Below are 17,648 nucleotides of genomic sequence, written 5' to 3' on the forward strand. Positions count from 1 at the left end.
CTTACCAAATTTTATTTCGAATGAAGTTAGCTGCAAGAATAATTTTTTAACAATACTGAAGTTTAAGTATAAAAAATGAAACAACAATTACACAAGTAATAATTTTATTAAATAAAAAAAAAATTCCTTACACAATAAAATAATTATTATTTAAATGTTCGTTCAATATGGCTCTCGAACGATCACTTGTTAAAAGCACCAACAAATATAACATTATATAATTATTCTAACCAATATTTAACACTAACAATCATTATAGTTAGTAAATACTTTAAATCGTCCAACAAAGCCCGAACTGCGACCTATGGCTGCGATAGCAGTTCGGATGCATTGTATAAAATATATATTACAATAATAATAACTATTATAATAAATATTCATCATTGTAGTAATTATATTCTACACTTAATAACCTAATCTATCAAACTATGTTTATTTTGCGTATAGTCCACACAGCATATGTATATCCGAGCTTGTCATACAGCCCGTAAATATACTTTAACTAATTAATAATTAATATTCATTGTTATTAATTATTATTACAAATAATTTTTAAAACCTTACTCTAATCGATTCATTATTTTCGATAAAATCTATTTCCAAATATTTAATAATATATAATCAGACTAGCTTTTGTAAATTATAATCATCGTTTATAAAGCTTCTACCAAATTGAGTAACAACTCGTTATATCAAACAAAGTTGGAATTATATTTTTAAAATTAAGGTTAGCAATAATTAATAATAAATAATACTGTTAACAGAGATAAACGTGGAACCGCGTGTCACGGATGATTACTAGAGTGTTGTCCTAAACGGGCTCTGGTGGCGGATCTCCATTGTCGCCTGGATGAAGAACGACTTGAATTTGTTCCTTGGTCACGTCTAATTGTTCTTTAGGCAATATGTCGACGAAACCGCCTTCGTCAAGCAGACTTGTTCGTACTGCGCCATTCGCTACTGAACTAACTGTTGACCTCATGGTTGCTGTCTGCTGTTGAGTGTCTCTCCATGGTGTTGTTAATATTTTTATTCTCTGTAAAAATAATTCAGGTTAGTTAATTTGTAATTAAATTATTTTATTTATTTATTTTACTTGACAAAATGTTCCAGGAGTTATTATTATTTTGTAAATTGCCATTCCTGGGATCATTGCGACTGAAGAAGAAGCTATTATCCATCCGATAATATTCGCCCATAGTGGATAGGTGTATTCATCATATGTCAAAGGTTCGTAACCCATTAGACCGTAGACTATGATAAACTAAAAATAATTTTATTATTTATTAAATATTTAAAAGGCTAGTAAGACTTAAAATTTTTAATAAATTAATTTTTATATTAATCACTTAAAAAGATCCTTAAAAAAAATAATTCAAAAATTACTTTTAATCTTTAAATAATTTTTCTAATGCTTAAAAAAATTAAATTTTGAATTAAAAATATTATAAATTATAAAACTTACAACAATAAAAATAGGAGCGACAAATTTCCAACAAACACGCCAATACAATCCTGGCGCAAATCCAATCATATCTTTAATATCCGCGCAAAATCTATCAGTACCATAAATCCAACTAACGGCTATTGCTTCCGCGAGCACAGCGAATAACATTGAATAACCAGCTGCATAACGATCCAATAAGTGAAAGAAATAAAATCCTCCCTGCAATTAACCACGTTAATTAACTCAACACCAGAGTAGTTTTAGTTGGATTAATTTGATGATCTTACCTGTGAGCACGACGCCAGACCGACTAGGAAATACAAGGTGAATAAACAGGCGACAAATATTTCCCGATGGTTGCCAATCAGAGGAAATTCGTCACTTAGTGCAGTGATTATAGCTTCTGATCCTCCAAACTGAAACGTTAAATTAATTTTAATTATTCTTTGTTGCAGATACAAGCAAAAAATTATTAAATACTTACTGAACTGTCAAGACCTAAAGTTAGTAACATCATAAAAAAAATCAGGGCCCAAAAAATAGACCCAGGCATTGTTGCAATTGCTGCGGGATAAACAATGAAGACAAGACCAGGCCCTTCAGTGGCGACCTCTTTAATGGAACGGCCGCTCGCATGCGCCATGTAACCAAGAACTGAAAAAATTACAAACCCCGCGATGAAAGAGGTGGCGCTGTTGATTAAACTCGTCAGCAAAGCGTCGCTAAAATTAATTAATATTTATTTTAATTTTTATTTATTTATTTATTTAATTATTTAGGTTGATATTTAATTTTTTATTACCTGTAAACATTATTGTGGTACTCGTTGTAGCTAGCGTAAGCCAGAAGAACTCCAAAACCCGGACCCAGGGAAAAAAATACTTGTGTCGCAGCGTCCACCCAAACCTATAAATAAAAATGTCATTTTTTATAACAATATATATATATATATTTAACGATAAAAATTGACATATAATATTAACGGCAGGATATTTTAATCCGTAAAATTATATGCGAATCACGTTTGCGCACTCGGTCAGTTGTTCGGGGTATTTACGGCGTTTACACAGATTTTCCATTTCACCATTTGTCCCTCACTCTTATACTCTCAGCCATGCACTTTGCACGCTTTTCCAGATTATAACTCGACTTATAAAAAGTTATAACATTACTTATGACTTATAACTTATGGCCTACGTGGATAAATAATAATTTAAAAGACTTCCGTCACCTCGGCATTTGTTATTGCGGTGAAATTCGGGCTGAGGTAATATTTTATTCCTTCACCACTTCCGGGCAAAGTTACCCCACGCACCAAAAGGATCAGCAGGACTGCGTATGGAAATAGAGCCGTGAACCATACCACCTAGGTTATTAAATATTTATTATTATTTTTTAAGTTATTTATTTCAAGTTAGAATTTTTACTTACTTTTCCAGATGTCGATATTCCCTTCCACAGAGAAAAATAACAAATAATGTAGACGATAAACAAACAAAGCGCAATGTCCCACTTTACTATTCCAAGATCGTGTAAGCCAGAACTTTGATGAAGTTCCAAAATTGCTCGGCTGGAATTTTATTATAGGTATATTTATTTTATTTTAAAATTTAATTTTTTTAAATTGAAATCAGCTGACATGATGATTAATCAAATTTTTTTTTTTAAATAAATTAAAAAAAATTTTTTAGCAAATAAATTATTGTTGTAATTATTTAAAAATTTTTTTATCAATTTATAGCACTTAAATTATTAAAAAAAAATTTATAAACAAATTCCTCAAGGTAAAATTAAAAATGAAAAATTATTAGTGAAAATTTTTTAAAAAATACTTACTTAAAATATTCCTGAGCAGCACTTGTATACTTCGTTGAATTATCAGTTTCATTTCTCCAATTTAAAGTATTATTTGAACCACGTACGTCAGTTGCATTAACTGCAATATTAATTTAATTATTTCATTTATAAATTCCAGAATGAAAACCAACTTCAGCCTAGTCAAAAGAAGAAATGGCGTGGACAACAATAATTATAAAAAATGACTCACGTAACAAAGAAGTCTGGTAATAATCAGTCCAGTCGTTAATAACAAACTCATCAGAAGTATTAGTGTTGAATTCACGACAGAGAGGGGTATTCCAAGAATTTCCGCAGGTTGTCCAGGGTAACATGTTGGTGAACGAGGCAAAAAAATAACGCAATGCCCAGGCTATTATCACGTTGTAGTAAAAATCAACGTAGAAGGCTATCAGAGCTACAGCATAACCTATTCCTGAAGATAAATTATTTTATTGAATAAAAAAAGGTCAGTAATAGATGAAAATTAATTTAGCAGATGTTTGATAATTTTTTTAACAAATAAATTATGGCAAAAAAAATTGACACGTAAATTAAAAATGCAATTTTTTTAAAATAATTTTTTGGAAGAAATTTTTTTGTTAAAAATTAAATTAAAAAATTGTCAAGTGACAGCTAAATTTAATGTTATTTGAAAGAGATATCTGACCTGTCAGCTACACAAAATGACGGAAAAAAAATAAATACCTTTTAGTAAAGGAACGAGTCGTCCCCAGCATGTAATAGCTCCTTTCCGGTTGAATTGCCCTAGAGCTAGTTCCATGTAGAACAAAGGAATCCCACCGACTACCAACATGATGCAGTAAGGAACTAAAAATGCGCCTGAAAAAAATAATATTTATTTATATTAATTAATTTATTTATTTATTTATTTATTTAAGGTGGAGCAGAATTATTGTTCCAGACAATTAAAGTCGGTCAAGAGGGTAATTGCCGAAGAAAATTTAAGTTAAGAGACCGGAAACGTAATTGAAAGTTTAGGAAAGAAAGAAAGGACTGTAAAAAGGTGAGAAGTTTAAAGTGCTCCATTTTGTGTCGATTTTTCTTTGTAAACTTTTTTATTTTTTTATCTATGCCTTGGTAATTTTCTTCACAGCTGACTAACGCGAAATAGCTTTCAATTTTACTATATTTCCATTACCGGATAATGATCAATGCAACGAGTGCCATTTATTTAGAGATTTTTCTTTTTTTATTTACAAAAATTTGAGGGCTAGATTGACGTGATTTTTATTTCTTCAGATTAGGTCAAATGGAAGTTAATAAAAATACAAGCTCAGATTTCCAGGATTTATGACGAGGATAAGGAGAGAGGATTTTTTTTTTTATGGAAGTGCATGGTAAGAAGATCATTTATTGAGCTCTGTCTCAGATCTTATCCCGGATTTAGGATTTTTTTTAGCATCAACAGGTTTTGTTGAGAGTTGCTGGGTAATAGTCGTAATCATTGTTGGATAAAAAAATTTTTATAAGATAAATTACTCCAAAAATATGATAAAAATTTATCCAAAATGATTAACAATTTAATTAAAAATGGAAAATATTTTTTAAAAAATTTACAATATTTTTACATGTTAATAATATAGATTAAAATAAAAAAAAAAAAAAAAAAATATTAAATTGACAGTTTCTATATTTATAAGCTTTAAAAAATTATAAATTATTTTAAAAATTTTTTACTTATAAATTTTCTAAAAAAAAAAAATTCTAAAAATTGTGAAATGTTAGGAAACTTTATTTAAATTCAAAAGTCACATAAAATGATATAAAAACAATTTTTAAAAAAAGTGATAAATAATGAAAAAAATTTTTTCAGTGTGTAGCAGACGTCCATGATCAAAGGTGTCCTGAATAGTTTGAATAATGAAATTAATTGAGGGGAATTCGAGAGTAAATTAGCGACCGATCTTGCCGTGATAATAGCTCGCGTGCAGCGTGTTCCAGTAGCAGTTTGATAGACTGAAACTAGTATTGGTGTAAGTAGAGGAGCATGAGCAGCAGCACGGTGGTGGATGGATGCCCATTCCAACGACAAGTATAACTTAATTAGCAGCCGCTTTTGAGAAGCTTTCCTGTATCACTCTGTCAACCCAGTGTCAATTTAATCGCATTCCTGGATGCCTTGATATTGCGCGAACTAATAGCATTTATGCCTCTCTCTACTCTTTATAGTGAACCATACACTCAACTGAGCTCTCTCCTCTCTTTGTAGCAATTTGTAAAATATGGTGCACACCCGCAACCTCCTCTATGGACATCATTCACACTACAGATATGTTAAATTATTTTTTCATGCGGTCATTTCTTCTCTTCCGCACTTTAAAGCTTTTTATTATAAAATTTATTACAATTAAGAGGATTATGAGCTGGGGCTCTATCACAAAGCTCTTCTTACATCGCACGACCAACGTTTAATGGTGAGTTGTAATAAGATTACTATAACTTTTAATTTGAGATTACGATTTCATTTCTTTTTCCTCGATACATTTATTTCATTTTATTTTAGCTGCGTTTTAGATTTAATACGACTAGCGAATAAGCTTCCGGGCTTTTTAATAAAGTCGAGCTATATCTCTTCTTATCATATATATTTATATATATAAGTATATTGCTTATGGACACGGAGGACTGCAAATTTGGCGCGAGCTAAATGACAATCAACCGTCTAGTTAAAATCATATTACCCTCGTTTTTCATATTAATATAATATACATCTATACTATTCTTTACTTAAACTATCATTTACACAATTTTGCTGCATTTATTTCAACCTTTTAAGTTTATTATTTTTTTATTTTTCTTATTTTTGGAATTTTTGGAATTTTTTCTTTTCATTTTTAATATTTTTATTTAAAAAAAAAAGCTCTTAAAATTTTTAATTAATTAAAAAAAAATTTTATTTATAAAAAACTTTAAAAATTATACGAGCAATTTTTTAAATAAATTTTTCTTACTAAAATTCAATTATTAAAAAAATTCTAAAAATTATCAGATTTTAAAAATTTTTTAATGAAAATTAATTACAATTTTTTTTTTTTATAAGTTAACAAAATACAATTTGTCTAAAAAAAATTTTTACATCCAAAAAATTTAATTTTTAAAAAATTATTTTTTAAAAATTGAATCTATAATTTTTTATAGCTTCTCAATATGGAATTTTTAAAATAAATTTATTTAAAAAAAAATTAAATGTCTAATAAAAAATATTTAAATAACTTACCACCACCATTTTTGTAGCATAAATACGGGAATCTCCAAACATTGGCAAGATCAACAGCAAACCCAATCACCGAAAGAAGAAAATCAACTTTTCCGGACCAAGTTTCCCTGCCGTCGACCAAAACTTTGCCGTTGTCGGTCGGCGTAGTTGGTTTTGAAACTTTGGAAGTCATTTTTCTGAAAAAAACGATCACAGAACTTCAAAGTTACCCACGAGAATAAAAAAATAAAAAAATCAAAAATTTATAATAAATTGGCTCGGGATAAAAATGAAATGATTAAACTAGCGAAACGAATTTCATATGTTGTTCGAGAGGAATGAATAGCCAATGGGTATAATTCGGACGACAAGTTATCGATAGCCCTTCAGCACATATCAACCCTCTAGAGCAATACAACAAGCTCATTGTGCTTGCAATGACGGGTATATCCGGCCAGTACACACCACCGTACCCATCAGTTATGTGTATTTCAAACCCGATCCTGGAGAGTCCTCCGACGAGAGCTTTTCTGTCACACGCATCATTCTCAACTCTATATTATAACACCTCTTCACCTCTTTTATTTATTCTTTCTCACCATTCAACTATTTAAATAATATTTTAATAAAACAATATACTCACCGATCAATATTCTTCAAAAGTTGCACATTTGTAATCGAGATCGGTGTTGCAATAACAATTATTTAAATAGTTGTAATTGACTTTAAGCCAAATTATTTTTATTATTTTACTCTTTAAACCCATTACTCAATTAATATTTGATTTTTTTTATTTAATTCCCAATTATTACCAAAAATTTACACTTTTTAAGTACTTAAAACAACCACTATTCACAGGCTGTTTTTTGCCCCTTAAAATTCCCCTAAAATTCGGGGATTCCCGGTTTAAAAAACCCGCGAAATTTAAATAAATTTAAAAATTCATAATTAAATTTCAAATAATCATTTATTTTTTTTTTTAAATTTAAGTTCACCTGTCAACGTCAACCGACCAAGTGACAACTTTCCTGGAAAATTGAAGACTATATACGCAGTTGTCACGTGACCGCTCCATTTCGTCCAACTAAATCGCCGCGTGAAGTCATCTCAAAATTAAAACTCATAAAATTTACTTTCCAAGCCACGTGGTAATTTAAAAAATCAAATAAAAAATTCCAGGTAAATAAATTAAAAATTAAATAAATAAGAAAAAAAATTACACATCTTAATTATTTCAATTTAAAAATTTTAGATTTAAAGTTGGGAAAGTTCCCGCGAGTATGTGATGGCTTGCAATTGGCCGTGAGTTCTCCAATCATCAGGATTCCCCTCCTGGTGGCCATTACCCGACCGTGAACGTAAATACTCAGTGTATGACCAGCGAAGCTAAATGTTGTAGCACTTAGTTATCAGAATCAGTAATTAACAATCGGAAGCCAGGTAATTTTTAATATTTGTAATTTTGATAACTCTGTTTGATCAATTTTGTTGATTTTTATCATTTTTAATATTATCCCAAGTTGTTTACTTGTATCTGACATATGGAGAATCTTAGCTATCAAAACGGATAGTAATTGCTATTTTTCGACAGATTTTCTAACATCTCTGTCTCGCTTGCTTTCTATTTAAATTTGAAAATTTTTTTCATTTATTTTCTATTTTTTTTTTACAGATTGTTTTGGAATATCGTGACTATGGCCGACGAATCATTTGATGTCTGTGAATGCATTTGGAACCACAATGCTATGCAACGATTACTATCATTGGTAAAACATAATGCATGTTGTTACTCAATAGTTGGTTAATCAGTATCTTTTTTATGACAATTTTTAATTGTTTATGTTTTGGATTATGCAACGCTTTGTTTTTGATTATTTAAATTCGCTGAATTTCAAGTTTTGCATAATACAAAATATGTAAATATATGTGAGAATTTAAATTTATTTTGCAAATATTTAATTGTTTTAGTGACAATAAATTATAGCAAAAAATATGACATTAAAATTAGCTGTCATTTTTTGAAAAAAATTGCATTTTTTTAAAGTTGCATTTTTTATTTTTTTTTTATTTCTAAATGTCAATTTGTTTATTAAAAAATTTATTAATTATTTACTAAATTAATTTTTATAAAATAAATAAATAAAAAAAAATTTTTTTTAATTAAAAATGCAATTTTTTTTTAATTTATTTGTTAAAAAAAAATTAAAAAATTGTCTACTACTAATTTTAATGTCATTTTTTAATTAAAATTAATTCAGCAAATATTTAATAATTTAAAAAATTTTAATGACAAAAAAAAAATTGACGTAAAATTTTTAAAAATTAAAAATGCAATTTTTAAAAAATAATTTTTTTAAACAAATTTATTTGTTAAAAGAAAATAGTCAAGCATATATGTAAATAGCAAGTAATAATTGACTTTTAATGAATGCGATAGTTTTATGTCTGATAATAAATTTTTACTGTTGCAGCTGAGGCAATCGCAAGCAGCCTGTACTGATAACGAGTGCTTCAACTTGACAAATCGTATGTAATTATCATAGTTTATTTTACAATTTTTTTTTTTACTAAAATTTTTATTTTTTTTCAAGTTCCCGGGCCAGAAGGCGGACAGCAGAACTCTGATTTCCTGTTCATCGGGATCGCATTTGTTGCGATGACGCTGATGTACTTGTTCAGACCTAATTCACTCCGTCAGAGCTACGCGGATGATGTCAAGCTACGGAACTCGTCTGTGAGTTTTATTTATTTATTTAATTATTATCAAAAGTAATTTACAAAATATTTGATAATTTTTTTAACAAATAAATTTAATAAAAAAAATTTTTATTTTAATAATTTGTTTGAAAAAAATTAAAAATAATCAACTAATAAGTTTTATAAATAGAATATAATCCCTATAAAATTTTAAAAGTTTTAAATTAATTACGGATACGATAAAAATTATTTTTAATTTTTATTAGTTTAAATTTATTGTTAAAAAAATTTCAAATTATAAATTAGTTAAAAAAATTAAATAATTTTATTTAAAGGGTCCAAATGATGATCCACCAGCACCACCACCAATAAATTAATTAAAAAAATGAATCTCCAATAATCACGGGCTTTGAATAAATAAAATTATAAATAATTATATTATTAAAAAAAAAAAAAAAGAAAATTTATTAAAAAAATAATTATTTAAAATTAATTTACAAAATTGTGATGTATTATTTAAATATCGAAATTTTGTTAAAGCACAATTTTTAAAAATTTATTACGGTTAATTATTATATTATATTATATTGATATTAAATAATTCTAAGCCAGGAAAAAATATACATATACATATATATATATATATATATATATATATATATATATTTTTTTTTTTTTTAATCATAAAATATATATTGGAATAATAGGAATACTAATGTAAATTAAGAAAAAAAATCTAACTCTAATTTAAAGAGTGGAATTGTAAAAAATATTTGTAGAAAAAAAATTATACGACTAATAATACATTCCAGGTTTTGAATAAACAAAATAATTATTAATTTAATTAACTGTTGAATAGTTTTTCATAATATTTTATTTTATTAAGAAATATAATTTCGCAACCGCATTTCAAAGAATTTATTTACAAAAAACATTTACTGCAACATGTCTAAATTGAAGAATTGTTTTAAAAAATAATTACGCTTGTAAAAAAAAGAGTGACATTCAAAAGTCTTGATTCGAGAGAGTCGTCCGTATTTTCTGGATAATACCACTCATTTTTTCGTACTTGCCAGTAGCGCCAGGTAAATTTTCAAAATTAATAACGTCACAAATGTTTTTAGAGAAATTCCCGCTGGCAGGTAACCTGGTGAACTTGGAAGTGCTCTTCAGCAGGGGTGTCCCCATCTCGACACTTTTAACCGCGCCAACTTTAGGCGTAGTTTCGTTCGAACTCTGCGTCGGAGTTTCTGAGGAAATATTCAGACACTTGGCTGCAGACCGCAGAGTATCGGCAGTCGAGTTATTTAGGGAGCTCTTGGGTGTCCCCGGACTGGACATCGGGGAATCGTTCAGCTCCTGGAGCAGCAGTTTCTTTCTTCTCTCCAAGTCTGCTAGCGACGGTGAATCACACGACAGGTCAAGCTAAAATTTATTATTTAATTATTAATAATTTTTTTTTTTTTTTTTAATTCAGGTTTTGGTTTAATAAATTAATACTTTTGGAGTTACTGGTAGCTCTTCACATCCTGGAGGTAATGGATCCTGAGAATCTTCACCGTTAACTGGTACCAATTCTATCACTGAATCTAGGATAGTTAAAAAAATTATAATTATTAAAAATTGAAATTTTTAATTTTTGATTAAAAATTTTATTGGAAATATTTAATTAAAAACTTAACTTGAAGTTTTTTATTAAATAATTACCCTCAGAAGGCTCGCAATCCATCTCAATAAGCTGGACATCCGCGTCAGGACTGGACTGGCGGGTTGTGGTCTCTAGTTTCTTTTTCTTGTAGCCCTGTTCAGCCTTGCGGTGCTCCAACATCATCAGCATGGCCTCCTTACTGTGCATTGCCTGCATCTCCGGATTCCAGTATGCCTGTTCCAGATCATATCAACGACGTACAGTAATAAAACTCCAAGCTCCGTGGTATGTATCACCACCAAATAAATAAACATAATTCCGACGTCGATACTCATTAATACTCATGATCTTACATCTCTGACACCTGGTGCCGGCGGTACATTGTATCCCGGGTAGTCGTGAATTTTTTTAATATCAAACTTGATGTTGTCCTCGGGAGAAAATATTTCTCCGACTTCCTCCGCTGGGTCTAGGACTCGCCTGCCGTCCGAGTTGTACAAGTTCAACCCCGAGTGTTCCTGTTTAGCTTCTTCTAACCACCCTGGTGGGTATCCCAGTGTTCTCATCCTTAAAATTTATTTTTTAAATTAATTAATGCATCTATCAATTAAAATTAGCAATAAATAAATTAATAAATAAATAAAAATTTTATACTTGAAGATATGTTTTGGTAATTCATTATGACTGAGACCCAGTGCTTTTCTTAGCTCATTGCTCAGTACACCAGGTACAAATTTAACCTCTTCGACGTGGTAACGTGAGTTCTTGCTGTTTGATCGAGAAGAAAATTTTTTACGGTTTTTATTTATTTGGTTAAAATTACGCGGCTCGGGACAGCCTCGGAGATTATGGTTGCCCAGGCAATTGAAACATGTTAATTTTGGTCCTATTGATTCTTTTTCTTCGTCAGAGTTGCCTGATGATTCTTTTAGTACTCGGTCAAATTTCTAGAAATTATTATGAATAATTAATTTTTAATAAAAAAAAATTTTTTTTAATAAATAAATTTATTAAAAAAATTTTAATGGCTCTAAAAAATTATAAATGCAATTTTTATAAACAATAATTAATATATTTATTTAAAAACTCTAAAAAATAATAAATGCAATTTTTTAAATAATTTTCTAGTTCTAATTTATTTAAAAAAAAAAATTAAAAAATTGTGTCTGCTTATTTTAGTATCACAAATAAAAATACCTTTCCATAAGTCGGAACTTTACAGTAATCCTCCTTGCTAGGTTTACTGTCAATTGTAAATAGACTACTCAAATCTTCGCCTTCTGTTTTTTCAAAATTTTTATCCCAAATTTCTAGGACCAAGTCTGTGGAGTCGTCTTCTGGCAAATTGACTTTCACTAGTCTTTGCAAAAATTCTTTCACTCTTCTCCGGTACTCTCTGCAAAAAAAAAAAAATAATTACTATTATTTTTAATATCTAAATAATTAAAATTGTGAAATTGAATTTAATTAAATAATAAAAAATGTAATTTTTCAAAAATAATTTTTTGGAGCAAATTTATTTGTTAAAAAAAATTATAAAATTCTCTGATGACTGCTAACTTTAATGAAATTTATTTTTATTGAAAAAATGATTAAAAAAAAATTTTTTTTTAAATATCACTTGTAAAAAACTATCAGTGAAATTTTTTTAAAATATTTTTTTGTTTTAAATTAATTGTAAAAAAAAAAATCAATTAAAAACGTCGACTAATTTTATTATTATTAAAAATTAAAAGAATTGTTAAATGTCCATTAATTTTAGTAAAATAAAAAACTTACCTGGCAACAGTTTTGTCCCTAAAGATAACCTTAATAATTGGTTCATCTTCCTCGTTTTTTTCCTCGAGGTCATCAACGGCTTCGTCAATCACAATGAACCCTTCCGGAGCAGCACCAGGAGGAAGAGTTTTTCCTTCACTGGATTTGTCGTCCAGGTCACTGTGGTCAGTAACATCGGCATCGTTTTCACACACTGATGACTCCAGAGTTGTGTCTAAGCACACTACCGAGTCGTCGGCTTCCTGAGAGTCTCCGTTGCAACTCATCGTAAATTACCCGAAAAAAAAAAAATAAAGAACTCACCAGGTTCCGGGTTCCAACAATGTTTATTTATTATTTATTATTTATTGTTTGTATTTATATTTTTATATTTTTATTTATTTGTAATGCGTTCTTTTCAGTTGCTCGGAAGCGCGCTCTGGTGACAGATGTTGAAACTTATTTTATAATTACAAAATGGCCGCCGCAGCAGCGCCCTCCTGTTCTCCTGTCAGTCTCCACAAGTTTAATCACTCAAAACTACTATAAACTAAAACTATAACCTGCTGATGCGTCTTTTGATAATCAAGTTTAAGCTTAGGAAAAAATTATTTATTTATCAAACACCTGCTAGCTACCGGCAGAGTTTTTAAATTCATATTAATAAATTAAGTGTATCATGATGTCGCGGTCTGTGCGAGCCGAAACGAGAAGTCGTGCTAAAGATGACATTAAACGAGTTATGCAAGTTGTGGATAAAGTTCGGCACTGGTAAATTATTTTTTGAGTTATTTATTTAGAGTTTTTAATTTAGGTTTTTATTTTTATTTTTATTTTTTTTTTTTATTTTTCAGGGAAAAAAAATGGGTGACGATAGGAGAGACTACCATGAAAATTTACAAATGGGTACCGATATCAACGCTTGAGTTGGTTAGAATTTTATTTTTATTTTGTAATACTAAAGTTAGCTGATGTTTTTAATTTTTTTTAATTTTTTACATTTCTTAAATTAGAACTAAAAAATAATTTTTAAATATTTTTTCAATAAAAAAAAATTTTTTAATTTTTAAATGTCGGCTAACTTAATTTTTATTTTTATTTTTGGTATTAATAGCAGCTAAGACTTTGAAAACATAAAAATTTATTCCAAAAAAAATAAAAAAAAATTTTAGTTATAAATAAAAATTTCAAAATTATTATAATTAAATAATTAATTTTATTTAGAAAAAAAAAGCAAAGTCTTTAGCGGATAAAGAAAATGGTTTGCCAAGAAAAAGTGGAATAGACTCATCAAACAACTCGAATTTTGGACTCACCGAGGATTCGAACACATGTAAAATTATTCCTCACTATAATTATTATTATTATTTTATTTATTTTTATTTTACGAGTATAATTATTAAATAGGCTTTTCGACTGTAAGTGATTCACAAGGAATGACAGATTTTTCAACACATCTAGGGTTCTCGGAAGATTCAAACTCGCAAAACAGCGAGCCAGCTCCAAAAGTACTCAAGACTGATTGATTACTCTAACACATGATATTTAATATATCCACCGGAAGGATTAACCATCCAATGATGCATCAGCATTATCATTGTTATCATTTCCACAATCATTATTTCATTCATATTAAAATTTTTCTATAATAAATATTATTTTAATTTAATATTGTATACCTAAGATTTATTAATTAGTTTAAGCCTCACGAGTACACTATTTTAAAACTTTAATAAGAGTTGTGTAAATATTTTAATTATAATGTAAAAAAAAAACCAAAAAACTAGCTCTTATATTCGAAATAAATTTTAAGCAACAATAAAAATTAATTATTTAAATCCTTTCATTTATTTAAGTCAGAAAAATACAAAAATTTTAATTCCACTTGAAAAATTAATTTTTTTAATGAAAATTTAATAATTTACCTGAAAAAATTTTATTTAATTTTTATTATAAAAAAATTTGAACAATTTTAGGAGTAAATAAATCTTACCAGGGTAATATAGTCCCATCGTGTCTGAGAAAAGCTCCATTGTCCTTCTCAGAAAGCCCCAGGACTGTCTGGACCATATTATGGACACTGGAATCAATGTCCATTGGAGCATTGGATCCTCCCATGTCCGTCTTGACCCAGCCAGGGTGCATGCAAGCTACCAGGATTCCGTCTTCCTTTAGGTCGACGCTCATCGACTTGGTTGCGGCGTTCAGGGCAGCTTTGCTGCATCTGTAGGGGTAAGATCCACCTGAGCCGTTGTCTGCGATGCTGCCCATCAGAGATGTCATATTAATTACAGCTGCACGGTCTACACTCATGCCTTGTTTTCCTGCTGCTGCTGCTGCTGCTGCTGCTGCTTTTCTCAGCAATGGTAAGAATGCCTTTAATTAAAAAATTATTTTTATGTAATTAAAATTAAATGTTAATTATCCAGCAATTAAAAATGAAAATAAATACCTTAGTAAGCATTATAGGCACTACAGTATTAACTAAATAATTTTCCGTCAAATCTTCAGCCTTAACGCTGTCAAGTTTAGACGAAGGTAATAAAATAGCAGCATTGTTGAAGAGAACATTCAGACCAGCATCTCCAACTTGCGCGCTTACTTCATTTACAATCCGGTCGTAGTCTTTGAAGTTTGTTAAATCTAAAAAAAAAAAATAATAATAATAATAATAATAATAATAAGTACCTAGATCGAAACTTAAATCGATTATTTAATAACGTGCATTATAAGTTATAAAAATGACCTTGATAAATATTTTATTTACACTGCTAATGCACAATCAATATAATTATCGCGGAATAAAGTTTTAACTCTATACTACATTGTCATCATTTAGTTTAAAAGTCAACAGTTATCATTATTGATAATAATTATGATTACCTGCTTTTATGATACAGACATTGCTTGATTTTTCAGCAATTTCTTTTAATTTCTGTAAAAAAATAATTATTTATTAATTAATTTATTACTTAGTATGAAGTTTTTTAAATATTTAAATTGTATTAATGAAACTGTTGTAAAAAGTGAATTTAATGAAAATTATTTTATTGGTAAGTTTAATTTCTTGAAAGAAAAAAAAAAATTATTATTATTATTATTATTATTATTATTATTATATAAGGTCCTCCGAACTTTCCGGCAAAAATAAAGTCTCAGCTACTAATATGCTCGCTGTCCCAGTCTTACTATATACTCTTTCGGTGTCCTGAAATGGGTCCGAAAGGATTTATGAGATCTCGACATCAAAACCCGTAAGATCATTAATATGAATCGGAGCGTGCACCCCAATTCATCAGTCGTCAGATTATACCTCCCCCGATCCATCGGTGGGAGAGGTTTGCAGAGTTTGGAGCGGCTTCACGACCGTTTGGTCCTGGGTTTAACACACGAAGTTGTCAATTTCACTGCAGACGAGGATGACTTTCTTATGCAAATTGTACATAAACATGAAAATGCGCATAAGGGGTCATTCTTGTATAAGGCAGCAATATATGCGGCAAGAACCCTTGGTCTTGGAGAAATAAACGCTCTTATGGAACTCCAAAAGGAGGAATTTAAGAGCGTCATCAGGAACGCCGAGGAAAAACTACTCCTTGGCGAATTGATGGACAAGTCCATGCACAGCGTGTTCTTTAAACACGTGCGTGATCATGGCTTGTCCACCCAGCTGACGTTTTCCTTCTTAAAGTCAGCTGGCCTGATGTCCGAGACTGAGGGGTTCATATTTGCCTGCCAAGATGGTGTCATTAACACTCTTGAGTACCGTAGCAAGGTGCTCCAGGTGCAGCTTCCGGACACTTCCTGTAGGAGGTGTAAACAACATCCGGAGACGCTTATGCACTTTTTGTCGGCATGTCCTGTGCTGGCAAGAGGTGCATATATCCAGCGTCACAATGCTGCCCTGAGAGTACTGTACTACTATCTTCGTCATTGCTACGGTATTAACGTGACACCAGTGCTGCCTTATCTGCCAGGAGATATTCCCCAGGTTGTTGAGAATGACAGTTGCAAAATTTATTGGAACATGCCATTTGCAACAACCCGGCGGATAGATCACAACAAACCTGATATTGTGCTCTTCGATAAGGCCACTCGTGACATTTATGTCATTGAGTTCTCGGCCCCGGCTGAATATAACATCTCAACCAAAGAAGAGCACAAAAGACAAATATATGAGGATCTCCTGTTTGAAATTGGCAAACTTTACCCAGGTTACCGTGTCAAGCTTGTCGTCCTGATTGTTGGCGTCCTTGGAGGGATGAAACGGTCTTTTGTATCCTCACTTGCCAAAGTTCCAGCTTGCTCATCAAAAGCTGAGTTCTTGGTAGTCAGGATGCAGAAGGCTGTTATACTAGGCTCCCTCCGTCTACTTAGGGAAATGACTTTGGCCTGCTGTGATCACTAACCGCCTTGTTGTGGGGAGTGGTCCAGAAGTAACGGATGGAGCTCAGGCTGGGCCCTCGGAGAATCGGACTCCGGGGATAACCCCCCTGAGCATTTAATAACAAAATAATAATAATAATAATAATAATAATAATAATAATAATAATAATAATAATAAATTTTTATCTATTATTATTATTATTATTAAAATTAAAATTATTACATACAAAATTTTTAATACAAATAATAATAATAATAATTCTTACCTGTGCTTTGTTGATATCACGACAAGTAGCAAATATTTTTTCCGGTGGATTTGGTAATTGAGTTAAATGTTGAACTAATCCTAAACCTAGTCCTCGATTACAACCAGTAATTAATATTGAACGCATTTTTATCTGAAAAAAATAAATAATAATTAATAATTAATACAATTTATTTTTTTACAATTATAATTTACTAACCTAGCTACAATACGTTGTTGAGCGGCGTATCGCTGCGACGTGAATAACATGAACGTGAATCATGAAATTTATTTACGCATCTTTTCTACCAACTGCATGGCAGTTCTGCGCGCTATCTTAATCTAATTGCTTTGATTATTACTTACGTAACTATCCTTAATAATAATAATTTTTTTATATGGAACATCATTT

General features: G+C 29.8%; 5 protein-coding genes and 1 long non-coding RNA gene across 10 annotated transcripts; 3 read left to right on the forward strand and 3 right to left on the reverse strand.

Moving 5' to 3' along the window:
- Positions 1-106: 106 nt before the first annotated feature.
- On the reverse strand, positions 107-7,500 carry Dat (Sodium-dependent dopamine transporter). 3 transcript variants are annotated; one of them, XM_074250095.1, is made up of 13 exons: positions 7,147-7,500; positions 6,525-6,700; positions 3,992-4,126; positions 3,495-3,719; positions 3,284-3,383; positions 2,879-3,017; positions 2,679-2,813; positions 2,250-2,353; positions 1,932-2,169; positions 1,735-1,863; positions 1,466-1,666; positions 1,097-1,264; positions 107-1,036 (listed from the first exon to the last, which is right to left on the reverse strand). In XM_074250095.1, exons 2-13 carry the CDS (start codon positions 6,694-6,696, stop codon positions 812-814), a joined length of 1,971 nt encoding a protein of 656 aa, XP_074106196.1. In that variant the 5' UTR covers positions 6,697-6,700; positions 7,147-7,500; the 3' UTR covers positions 107-811. The 3 variants fall into 3 exon arrangements, with proteins under 3 accessions (XP_074106196.1, XP_074106195.1, XP_074106197.1); XM_074250094.1 differs by having other exon boundaries at positions 6,525-7,500; XM_074250096.1 differs by having other exon boundaries at positions 3,284-3,341; positions 3,468-3,719; positions 6,525-7,500.
- On the forward strand, positions 3,612-6,673 carry LOC141532007 (uncharacterized). Its single transcript, XR_012480009.1, has 6 exons — positions 3,612-3,752; positions 3,999-4,106; positions 4,186-4,310; positions 4,401-4,644; positions 5,121-5,721; positions 6,542-6,673. It is a non-coding gene; the product is annotated as an uncharacterized LOC141532007 (long non-coding RNA).
- A 43-nt stretch (positions 7,501-7,543) lies between the features above and the next one.
- Positions 7,544-10,466, forward strand: LOC141532005 (small integral membrane protein 14). Of its 2 annotated transcripts, none has more exons than XM_074250157.1 (6): positions 7,544-7,682; positions 7,756-7,943; positions 8,176-8,269; positions 8,975-9,029; positions 9,095-9,237; positions 10,325-10,466. In XM_074250157.1, exons 3-6 carry the CDS (start codon positions 8,198-8,200, stop codon positions 10,352-10,354), a joined length of 300 nt encoding a protein of 99 aa, XP_074106258.1. In that variant the 5' UTR covers positions 7,544-7,682; positions 7,756-7,943; positions 8,176-8,197; the 3' UTR covers positions 10,355-10,466. The 2 variants fall into 2 exon arrangements, with proteins under 2 accessions (XP_074106258.1, XP_074106257.1); XM_074250156.1 differs by lacking the exon at positions 10,325-10,466 and adding an exon at positions 9,536-9,665 and having other exon boundaries at positions 7,549-7,682.
- On the reverse strand, positions 10,057-13,022 carry LOC141531974 (zinc finger CCHC domain-containing protein 8 homolog). Its single transcript, XM_074250103.1, has 7 exons — positions 12,628-13,022; positions 12,046-12,244; positions 11,503-11,795; positions 11,202-11,415; positions 10,908-11,082; positions 10,701-10,789; positions 10,057-10,625 (listed from the first exon to the last, which is right to left on the reverse strand). Exons 1-7 carry the CDS (start codon positions 12,891-12,893, stop codon positions 10,206-10,208), a joined length of 1,656 nt encoding a protein of 551 aa, XP_074106204.1. The 5' UTR covers positions 12,894-13,022; the 3' UTR covers positions 10,057-10,205.
- Bcl7-like (chromatin remodeling complex subunit BCL7B-like protein) lies at positions 11,001-14,275 on the forward strand. The gene is made up of 5 exons (XM_074250152.1): positions 11,001-11,133; positions 13,029-13,377; positions 13,461-13,536; positions 13,831-13,939; positions 14,014-14,275. Exons 2-5 carry the CDS (start codon positions 13,286-13,288, stop codon positions 14,130-14,132), a joined length of 396 nt encoding a protein of 131 aa, XP_074106253.1. The 5' UTR covers positions 11,001-11,133; positions 13,029-13,285; the 3' UTR covers positions 14,133-14,275.
- Positions 14,276-14,431: 156 nt separating this feature from the next.
- Positions 14,432-17,593, reverse strand: LOC141531990 (C-signal-like). Of its 2 annotated transcripts, XM_074250128.1 has the most exons (6): positions 17,457-17,593; positions 17,259-17,390; positions 15,490-15,541; positions 15,059-15,249; positions 14,600-14,982; positions 14,432-14,531 (listed from the first exon to the last, which is right to left on the reverse strand). In XM_074250128.1, exons 2-6 carry the CDS (start codon positions 17,382-17,384, stop codon positions 14,528-14,530), a joined length of 756 nt encoding a protein of 251 aa, XP_074106229.1. In that variant the 5' UTR covers positions 17,385-17,390; positions 17,457-17,593; the 3' UTR covers positions 14,432-14,527. The 2 variants fall into 2 exon arrangements, with proteins under 2 accessions (XP_074106229.1, XP_074106230.1); XM_074250129.1 differs by lacking the exon at positions 14,432-14,531 and having other exon boundaries at positions 14,596-14,982.
- Positions 17,594-17,648: the final 55 nt, after the last annotated feature.

Source organism: Cotesia typhae, unplaced genomic scaffold, assembly GCF_013202065.1.
Source record: "Cotesia typhae breed Kobodo isofemale line unplaced genomic scaffold, CoteBio_Ctyphae contig_50, whole genome shotgun sequence".
NCBI classification, from domain to species: domain Eukaryota; kingdom Metazoa; phylum Arthropoda; class Insecta; order Hymenoptera; family Braconidae; genus Cotesia; species Cotesia typhae.

Coding starts and splice junctions, on each gene's coding strand:
- Dat (XM_074250095.1), bottom strand. CDS start 6,696: ATGACTTCCAAAGTTTCAAAACCAACTACGCCGACCGACAACGGCAAA. Junction 2,170..2,249: donor TACCACAATAATGTTTACAG/GTAATAAAAAAT, acceptor AATTAATTTTAG/CGACGCTTTGCTGACGAGTT. Junction 1,037..1,096: donor CTCCTGGAACATTTTGTCAA/GTAAAATAAATA, acceptor TTATTTTTACAG/AGAATAAAAATATTAACAAC.
- LOC141532005 (XM_074250156.1), top strand. CDS start 8,198: ATGGCCGACGAATCATTTGATGTCTGTGAATGCATTTGGAACCACAAT. Junction 8,270..8,974: donor TGCAACGATTACTATCATTG/GTAAAACATAAT, acceptor TTACTGTTGCAG/CTGAGGCAATCGCAAGCAGC. Junction 9,238..9,535: donor TCAAGCTACGGAACTCGTCT/GTGAGTTTTATT, acceptor TTTTATTTAAAG/GGTCCAAATGATGATCCACC.
- LOC141531974 (XM_074250103.1), bottom strand. CDS start 12,893: ATGAGTTGCAACGGAGACTCTCAGGAAGCCGACGACTCGGTAGTGTGC. Junction 11,796..12,045: donor AAGTTCCGACTTATGGAAAG/GTATTTTTATTT, acceptor AATAATTTCTAG/AAATTTGACCGAGTACTAAA. Junction 10,626..10,700: donor AGCTACCAGTAACTCCAAAA/GTATTAATTTAT, acceptor AATAAATTTTAG/CTTGACCTGTCGTGTGATTC.
- Bcl7-like (XM_074250152.1), top strand. CDS start 13,286: ATGATGTCGCGGTCTGTGCGAGCCGAAACGAGAAGTCGTGCTAAAGAT. Junction 13,378..13,460: donor GTGGATAAAGTTCGGCACTG/GTAAATTATTTT, acceptor TTTATTTTTCAG/GGAAAAAAAATGGGTGACGA. Junction 13,940..14,013: donor CACCGAGGATTCGAACACAT/GTAAAATTATTC, acceptor ATTATTAAATAG/GCTTTTCGACTGTAAGTGAT.
- LOC141531990 (XM_074250128.1), bottom strand. CDS start 17,384: ATGCGTTCAATATTAATTACTGGTTGTAATCGAGGACTAGGTTTAGGA. Junction 15,542..17,258: donor GTGATATCAACAAAGCACAG/GTAAGAATTATT, acceptor ATTTTTTTACAG/AAATTAAAAGAAATTGCTGA. Junction 14,983..15,058: donor TGCCTATAATGCTTACTAAG/GTATTTATTTTC, acceptor TTTTAATTAAAG/GCATTCTTACCATTGCTGAG.